Source organism: Etheostoma cragini, chromosome 15, assembly GCF_013103735.1.
Source record: "Etheostoma cragini isolate CJK2018 chromosome 15, CSU_Ecrag_1.0, whole genome shotgun sequence".
In the NCBI taxonomy this organism is placed as follows: Eukaryota; Metazoa; Chordata; class Actinopteri; order Perciformes; family Percidae; genus Etheostoma; species Etheostoma cragini.
In genome coordinates this window covers 20166351-20176213 of record NC_048421.1, presented here as the reverse complement: position 1 = coordinate 20176213, position 9863 = coordinate 20166351, and the positions used below count along the sequence as shown (strand labels likewise).

The following is a 9863-nucleotide window of genomic DNA, read 5'->3' as shown; positions in this document are numbered from 1 at the left end:
AATCAAAACGGACAGTGAACCATGTTCTGAAATGATGATCCCCCCCAAGAAATCCCCCCCCACTAACTACTCCTCCTGGTGTCTGAGCTGCAGGCGGAGGGCTGTATTTATTCTAGTGTTTGTCTGGCCTTCTTCAGAAAACTGCCTCCGCCAGCTTTAAGTTCTGAATAAAGACCGCCAGGTTAAAACAGGGACAAAAAGAGGAGGGGGGGGGGTTAGTTACTATGTGGTCACCATGATTCACTCACTTCTTCATTAAGAACTGCAAAAACACCCAACACGCCTGTTTTTACCCTTTTTTCACTTTCTGATGTTTCAGGGAAAATCAACAGAAGTCTTTGCATACATTTTACCATAAAACTACTTAGTTTGCAGAAAATAACATAGTCCAAATTTAAATGTCCTGTTTTGGTTGTAATGTATTGTGGGATACATAACTTTTGGAAGGAGTGCGGTGTCCCTCTATGTTTGTGAAACCAGCCCTTAACTTAACTTGTGTGAACAGTATGCATCAGGCATCCTCCGTCCAGGGACGGCGCTGCGTCTGCAGGGAGGAGCACAGGGTGAAACCGCTCTCTACTGCTCTGATTACAGGGCTGCAGCAGCCAGTCTCTGCTAGTTTCTGGCACCGTGCGGTGCAACCGTAAGGCGGCTTGTCTTATTTTGCCCCGTAATGCACTGGTGAAGAGGTCACTAAGGAGCGTGACCGCGGGTTGACCCTCAATCCGGACGATCTGGTCAAGGCGTTGGAGGGTTTGTTTGAAGTTTTAAAAGCAACACGTAGTCTCAAATGCTTCCGATGCAGCTCGATTGTGAAGCTCGTGGTTATTACTGGTCCGCGGCCGTTAAATCACAGTCAAAGAAACACGTGTGGAGGAGGAAAATCATGTGGAAAGGTTACCGTTCATATCGTCTGTCTTCTGACTGACAAAGACTCCTGCAGAGCAAACGGTTGGTTTAGCACGTCCACACCTGAGGGAGAGAGAGAGGGAGAAAGGTTATAATTCATCTTATATTGTGTTAATGATCATATTACTGTTTGTGTGTTCTGTCTGCATATTTGGACACATTTTGAAGCTTCGGCAAAATTGTTATTGAAACTTTTGTGCCAATAAAGCCTCTTTGAATTCAATTCAATTCAATTGAGAAAGAGAGAGAGAGAGAGAGATTACTTTATAAGACCCAACAAAGTTACAATCCACTGTTATATGAACTTATTTCAAAGTGCTTTTATTCTGACACTTTTTTATGATGCTGTTCTACAACTTCTCTAAGGTTCAGTTGGATGCGTCTGTCCCGGGTTAAACCAATAAAATACGGACTGGATGGGGGATTGAGATTAAGGACACTGGATGGATAAAGCAGAAAACATTGCAGTGATGAATGATGTTAGAATCCAAGGAGAACCTGCAGCATGGACAACAGGACAGCATCTTTGCCGGGTGGACTGAGCAACAGAACAGAGGGAGACGGATACAGCTGTAGAGCAGCTGGAGCAGCTGGTGGGAGAGATGGTGGTACCTTGACGGTGCTGTCGACAGCTCCGGAGAAGAGGCGCCCTCTGGAGACGGCTAGAGCCGTGACGCTGCCCTGGTGTCTCAGCAGGGTCTGGGTACAGATCATGTTGTCCATGCTCCACACCTACACAACACATTTTTACTATGTTTCATCATATTTAATAAACTTCTCACACAAAAACTCAACTTCCACCCTTTTGTTGATACACATGGTTTTCCATGATATTAGTATCTTTAAATACACACACGGCATTGTAAGAGTAACGGTACTGATCCACTTTGGCGTAATGTATCCATGGCTGATGCTCCACGCCCTTGACTGGCATCTGATTGGACGAACGCGTCTCGTGGTACATTATCCCTATTATTATTATTATTATTATTATTAGGACATTAGATGATTACCAGTCAACTAATCAAGGATTTAGGATTATTTTAAAAATACACAAAGAAATATAATAATAAGAACTAAGTCCTAAAAGCCATTTACATGCAAATCCCAAACAAGTTTTCAATCGTAAACTCTGCCACACTGGATTTGTTTTTTAAATCTGCTCTGCCATTTCTATAAAAAATAATAAACAAAAACATAGATTAGTGTCACTTCTGCAATCCTCTTACATTCATATCACCCAAATTCTGTGTGCAATGTGCATCTTATGGATGGGTGCACTGCATATGGTTAACTGTGCACGGGTAAAAGGCTTTCATCAGCACCACCAACACAGCCGTGATGATGCGTTGCTTGCTGACGTAAGACCGATATAGTCAGGTCATCACAAAATGTCCTTTATTAACACATTTAAATAATTTAATAATATAATAAACCTGAAAAGTAGCCATTGAAACAAAGTGCTTAATTTGTAATTTACGACTGCCATGGTGCTAGCAGTGGGGGGGCTGCAGCGTCTCCGGCGACACAGAGCGCCCTGTGGACGCCTGTCTAAATACTGCCGGGAGAAAACTAGCGGCGAACGCAGCAGCCGCGTATCGGCCAATTAAATCGGTCCATCGTTATTAGGACTAACGTGGAGCGTGGAGATACAGAAGCGTTACACGGCCAGGTGGATCTGTACGGTAAGAGTAGGGCTGCTTGATTATAAAAAAAATCCTAATCCTAATTATTTTGGTCAATACTGAAATCAAGCTGGAGCTGCTGCCCCCCCCCGCGACCCGACACCAGATAAGCAGACGAAGATGGATGAGATGGAATATTGAAATCCGAACTATTTGAAACAATGACTAATTGACTTCTACAAAGACATTGCATTCATTGAACTTGAAATAACATAATAATAATAAATTAAACAAATCAACAATGAAAGGGAAATTTCCCTTTATACTTCTCCAATTTAACTTATTTTTTCATTCAGAACACAAGCTAAAATAAGAGTTGCTAAACGTTATCTGCTAAATAATCGGTTTATGGGATCGTTAGGAGCCAAAATCAAAATTGCAATTGCAACCAAAATGTGATTAATTGCATCGGCGTGTATTAGAGTAAAGTGTACTCCGTCTTTCCACACTCACAAGACCAACACGCAGAGAAATGGACACGTGGTGTGTTCTTACCCTGAGCGAGCGGTCGTAGGAGGCGCTGAACACTTTGGTCTGGTCAGGGGTGGAGATGACAGCCAGAGCGTAAACTGTCCCCACATGTCCTGTCAGGGTCCGCACCTGCTCTTTAGACTCAATGTCCCACACCTAGAGACAAGACACAAACCCCTTTCATCATCACCTTCAGCACCGTTAAAACCCTGGCACCCCAGTAGTTTGTCTGTGTCCAAGATAGCTTTTGGTCCACATCAGATCTTAGTCTGGTGCTAATGTGTTTTGAGTGAATTTAACCCTATCTTTATAGAGTCTGAATACTTATTAGAGTAGAATAAAGGAAATACAAATAAAAAAGCAGGTATAGCCGGTCCTATGTGTACACGCAGCAGTGTGTGTTTGTTGTTGTGTATCTCCCTCACATGGATGAGGTTTTCATAGGTGCCACAGACGATGTGGTGGTTGGTGACGGCGATGGAGTAGACGCTGCCCCCACTGGTCTGCAGGACGTGAACACACTCCAGAGAGCGGATGTCCCAAATCTGACAGACAGAGAGAGAAGGATGGAGGATGGTGAAGAGGATGTGAGAGAGTGAGTATCTTTGGAAGAGATTAAAAAACATAAAACACACATACACTTTATCAGCAATGGAAAAAGTGAGTTGTTCAACAGCTGCAAGTTTTCATTGTCCATCTCCATGGTAACACGGTGTGGAGTGGTAACTAGTTTAATCACTACTCATGGCCAATCCCGATGAGGCACTGAATAGAGGCCAGAAAATGAATTCGAGAGATGATATTCATATGTCATCTGTCTCGGCTACACACGCCGTGCATAGCTTACAGTGACCATAACGTTACATGGCTGCAGCTGTATCTGGCTTAAAACTGCTGCCTGCTGGGGCCAGAAACTACGTGTTGAGAGCGGTGATAGTGAACCAAAAAGACGCCGGAGGGAACTGCAAAGTTTATATTTCTGTGTGTTTCTCCTTATGAGTGACACCTTTTACATTACTCATTAGATCCACTGTAAGTAACAATATACAGTATAGATTATAGCTGCTTTATTAAATATCACATGAAACAATTATGATATGCAACTCATTGTTGGGTACATAAAACTAATATTTCTGTGTTACATCATCATAATTGTCTTTTTGTTTGATTGACTTATTAACTGAAATAAAAGTTTAAGAGAATATTAAATCATGACCCCAACCAGACAGGGTCATTTATAATTCTTTTAGTCATATACTGTATGTTTTTGGATTCATATAAAAACAAACTCAAAGGGTTGAGCTAGGATCAGCTTCTTGGTAGGACGATTCTGAATTTTCTGTTACTGTGAAGAAAGGCCCCTCTGGTCTCATTGAAATGAGTATGGAGAATGCACACGATGGAAATGCAACCTCTCCGTTTTATTACTAAATGCTTCTGAGCTTAGTAGTTCCTCTGTGTCAAAAGATTTCCCCTGAATATTGGCAACATTTGTCACAGCAATTTCTTCAGCAAAACATTTTCTCAACGACTTCTCCAGCTAAGTATTGGTTAGAGACTGCTCGGCTTAGAAGCATCATAAAAAGGGGCGCAGTTTACTTTATCTGTCCTTTCATCTCTCTTTCCTCATTCTTTATTCTTCCACAGACATTCCTCATTCCCACAACCAGTTTCCTCTCTTTGCTTTCTATTCTGTCTTTCTCTTTATCTCTCGGTATTGATTAGTGCCCAACTCCGGCAAGACAGCAGGACGCAGACACACGCACATTCAGACACACACACACAAATATATCAGATAGAGACTCACATTCAGACACACACACACACACACACACACACACACACACACACACACACACACACACACACACACACACACACACACACACACACACACACACACACACACACACACACACACACACACACACACACACACACACACACACACACACACACACACACCTTTGTACATCCCTACACAACCATAGGCCAGTCTCAACTCTTTCCACTGTTGTTGCTCTGACTCCAAGATGAGCCCCAGCCATCAGCCCCATTCCCCACAAATCTGTCACTGGCAGTTAACTCTGTAGCACCGGCCAAACACAACACTTCCAAGTCTTTATTCTGCTGAAAAGTAAAAACACTCAAACTTGACTAACTCATTCCGAGGAGAAAGATTCCGATGACAAAATTGACAGTTATGTTGTCTAATAAAAAAAAAAAATGACAGGCTATTTACTACAATTGACCAGTCTCTAAGCCCCGCCTCCCTAACTAGTTACTATTGCTACACATAGGTGTCCCCGTTTAGCACATATGTGGTTTACAGTGATATCAATGGCAAAATGTAACACATTTAACACCTACTACTGAAAGGTAGTAGGCCAGACATGCTAATGTCTGAAGCTTACTTTAAAGGTGTATTCCATTCCTTACACTTTTGCTCAAAGGCACAAATCTTGATGTATGAAGTTTCACTCTTACAACAGCCCCTTGTGGCGAAATCCAAAGCTTGACAGGCCTGCCGTGCCTACTTATAGTTGCTAAGCCATGATTGGACAATCAAAATATGAATGAAAACTGTGTGTTTGTATACTACTTATGTCTCCCCACCCCTCCACCTACCTTGATGGTCTGATATGAGCCGCTGTACAGGTGGTTCTGGGAAGCCACCAGTGCTCTAACCCAGTGATTCAGACCAGTCAGCTCCTTCTTCAGCTTCAGCTCCGTACCCACAATGTCCCAGACCTACACACAAACACACACACACGCGCACACACACACACACACACACACACACACACACACAAACACAAATAATGTTTATGTAGATGATAAAAACTAAAACTTCAAACTACACAAGAGAATATATTATTGTAGTTATTGGGGATCTTGGGGAAAGTTCAGTTTAGCTTATTGTGTTAGTTATTATATGAGTTAATAACAATGAGCTTTGACTGCCGTTTTACACACACACACACACACACACACACACACACACACACACACACACACACACACACACACACACACACACAGTGGTGAATAAAGTGAAGTGCATGATGTCACTGAGCGCAGAAAGAAGCTAGATGACGGGAGGGGGAGGCACTCGAGTTGGTTAAGAAAGGAAAGTCCCTGTGTGAGAGAAATGACCTCACACACACACACACACACACACACACACACACACACACACACACACACACACACACACACACACACACACACACACACACACACACACTTCCCTTTTCTCACTAGCTTGTAACCATGGTAACAAAGACAAGGCTGCAGCCATTGCTCCTTACTGTCTGCCCCTCCTCTCTGAGCCACATTTGTACTCATTATTTGAGTCAGAACAAAAAGTCACTTAAAAACATTTCCTTGTAATTTGTTGATACTGTAATTTATAATTTAAAAGAAGTTAAATCTTAACATCTTCCTAATATCCTCAGCAATTACAGACCAATTTCTAACCTTCTGTCAAAACAGCTGGAAAAAAAAGTTATAGCCAATCAACTCACCACTTATTTGTACAGTAACCTGCTCAAACCAGCTTTGACCAAGGTGACTAACAATATTTTCATTTTAATAGTAACTATTAAATGAACTACTGCCTGAATATTCCTTAGTTACATCTGGCTCCATCCTAGGCCCTCCTATCAGCTGTACATACACTGATGGTAATCAGTGTATGTACAGCTGATTAAAATGTATTAAAATACAGCTGAGTAAAATGTCATTTTTGAACCTTCCTTGTGACATGAATCCTACATCAAGTCTACTGTCAAGATAGCTTTTCACCATCTCTGTAATAAAGCCAGAATCCGTACATTTTCTCTTAATCTAATACTGCGACTTTTATCCATAAATTCTTCTCTCTCCCAAACACTCCCGATTTGATTAAACAGTAATCACCCTGACACCTATAAGGCGCAACAAGGGCTAGCACCTTGATACCTCTCAAACCTTGTTTTACCGTATAAACTAGCGTATACTTCCTACATTCTTCTGCCTCAGTATACTTTCCAGTCCATTGTTTTCAGTGTTTTATCTGTAATTTAATTGTTCTGTATGTTAGTTCTTGTTTTTTACAGCTGTGAAGAGAATTGGGGCACTTTCATATGATAAAGCACTTTAAATAATCCTTGAACAGACTTTTGTGGAAAATAAATTTGTGCCTGTGGTGTCTGAAACTTTGAAAATAATAAAAAACAATAACCTTAATGGCCTTGAGGGAGCCGCTGAACAACATGTTGTGGGAGGAGACCAGGGTACATACAGGGTTGTCATGGGCACGGATTGTATTGACTTTCTGCAGGGTCTGGATGTCCCACACCTATGCAAGATGCACAGCAGCAAGACACGCAACAGAAAGACAAAAACACAACTATTATAGCATTTGAAAACAACATTTAAACTTAAAAAACATTGCAAGTGTGCTGTTAAGAAGAGGTAGCAATGCGAGAGTGAACGTAACTTACAATGATGGTGCAGTCAGCAGAGCCACTGTACAGCCTGTTTCTATGGAGACAAAAAAAAATAAGGTCTAATCAATGAGCTATGCTTTGGGGAGAAGGCTGGTCATTCCCAGTCATCATGTATCTTATGATCAAAGCGTATGTTGCTTATGTGCATGTGATTACCCTTGAATGCACAATGCTAGTACGATGCCATCATGACCCTCCAGGGTTTTCTGACACTTGTAGGTGGTACACGTGTCCCATACCTGAGGGCAAGAGAGAGGACAGATAGACATACTGCCAAAGTATCAGGTTACCGGTTTTGTTTGTGTGCATCTTAAGGCCTCTTACAAGGCAGTTCATGCCCACTAAGGGCGCTATCTTGCACCCGTCGCAGTGTCTTTGATATTTTAAGACCGTCCGGCGCCTGTGTCGTTTAAATAGCAAATGCACCTGCGCCTACTTTCCACCCATGGCCGTGCTGGTCTTACAGGGAGGTGTGTTCAGGTGAATTCTTGGCATTTTTCTATCTTGTGGGATTGACCAACAAAAACCTGGTCTACAGTCTAAAGGCGCAGTATTTAATTGTTAATTTAACAGTGAAGTAGTAAAATGCAACTAGGCTTATGCACAGCGAGCGTGCACACTATGCTTGTTAAACACGCACTGGGATGCGCAGCAGCACACACGCAAAAGATTACAAATAAAAATATTACGGTGCAAATATACCATCATAATAGGAATGTGCCAAGGTACAAACATGCCTGGCTTTTAAAGGGAATGGGAGAGGACACTGATTGGTTTACGAAGTACAACCCTCTTGAACCCTGCGCCCGGCACACAGACCCTTTATTCCCCCATCAAACTAGCAAAAGTGGATTTGGAAACGCCCTAAACCCACCTGTGCCATGCGCTTCACGCCGGCCGCTTAGATCGTTAATCGGATGATCGGATAAACTCCCCATAACTGACCACTTACTCCTCATTTACAGTAAAACTCAATCTCTCCATCTCAAAAATACCATGCCTTATTTCATTTCAAAATATAAAGAATATCAGCCCCGCCACACTCACTTCAAGTATCCACTCCTCCTGCCTCCCAGACACTCACAATGATCTTGTCTCTTGTTACAACGCTGGACTCCATGATATTATCAATTCTCTTTCACCGTTAAAAAACATATGTTTCTTTTTCCATCTCCGTTCCTTGGTTCACCCCCGATCTTTGTCTCATGAAAGCCAAAGGTCGGCAACTTGAACATCTCCATAGAAAAACTGGTCTCACTATTCACAAAGAAATGTACAATAACCACATCCTACGTTACGAGGAATCCATAGCTAGCACCAAAACCCACTACTACTCCAGTATAGTCACTGCCAACAAACCCCAAGTCACTATTCTCCCAACTCAACAATATGACCCAACCCCAGGGCTTTCTCACCCCTCACTTGTATACAACCTCCGTCTGCAACTTGGTTATGTCCTTTTTCACACAAAAAAAAATCAAGAACATCCACCAGCATCTTGGATCAATCCCTCACCTCAGCATCTCAGACAACTTTCCCCCATCGAAACACTCATTCTTCTCTTTTCAGCTCGCCGCTATCTCAGAAATCACAGAACTCACCCAGAAATCCAAGCCATCTACTTGTCAACTTGATCCCCTCCCCACACAAGTTGTTAAAGCTTGCCTTCCCTCCCTGGTCCCCTTCATCTCTGCTATCGTCCACTCCTTTCTCACCACTGGAACTGTCCCTACATCCTTGCTGCCTTCATTCAAATTTGGAAAAAACCTGGCGCCGACCCATCCAACTTCAACAACTTCCGTCATATATCCAATCTACCCTTCATCTCCAAAATCCTTGAAAAAACAGTTGCCTCTCAACTCCATTTTCTTCTGTCCTACAACAACCTGTATGAACAGTTCTAGTCCGGTTTTCGCCCTCTATAGCACTGAAAAAGCATTCGTCAACATCATCAATGACCTCCTCATTGCAGATGATTCTGGACTCCTCACCATTCCAATCCTCCTCAACCTGAGTACAGCCTTTGATACCATCTCTCACACCACCCTGCACAATAGGTATCTTCCATCCACATCACCCACACTCCGTTACAGTGGATCATATCTTACCTCTCTGGCTACACCCAGTTCATTCAACTCAAGTCTTGTAAATCCATTCCCTCGTCCGTTACTGTGCCCCAGGGCGCTGTCCTGGGACACACTCTCCCGGCCACCTCCATTACAGATTGCATATCCTTCCTATGGTGTTAGGGTCCCGACGGACCCGTTTTGAGTTTTAACATGCATAAAAGCACTTCATACATTTG

The 9863-nt window shown here is 42.6% G+C and overlaps 1 protein-coding gene across 6 annotated transcripts in view; it reads right to left on the bottom strand.

Annotated features, from left to right (window-relative positions):
- Positions 1 to 341: 341 nt before the first annotated feature.
- The window catches only part of traf7 (TNF receptor-associated factor 7), a 20419-nt gene continuing 10897 nt past the window's right edge, over positions 342 to 9863 (bottom strand). For 5 of the 6 annotated variants that reach the window (XM_034893660.1, XM_034893663.1, XM_034893661.1 and 2 more), the window contains exons 15-22: positions 7715 to 7797; positions 7553 to 7592; positions 7291 to 7407; positions 5694 to 5816; positions 3491 to 3610; positions 3090 to 3221; positions 1522 to 1641; positions 342 to 972 (exon numbers count right to left, since the gene is read on the bottom strand). In XM_034893660.1, the coding sequence (XP_034749551.1) occupies positions 958 to 972; positions 1522 to 1641; positions 3090 to 3221; positions 3491 to 3610; positions 5694 to 5816; positions 7291 to 7407; positions 7553 to 7592; positions 7715 to 7797 (750 nt within the window). In that variant the 3' untranslated portion in view covers positions 342 to 957. The remainder of the gene's footprint in view (positions 973 to 1521; positions 1642 to 3089; positions 3222 to 3490; positions 3611 to 5693; positions 5817 to 7290; positions 7408 to 7552; positions 7593 to 7714; positions 7798 to 9863) is intronic. The other variant, XM_034893665.1, reaches the window with a different exon arrangement.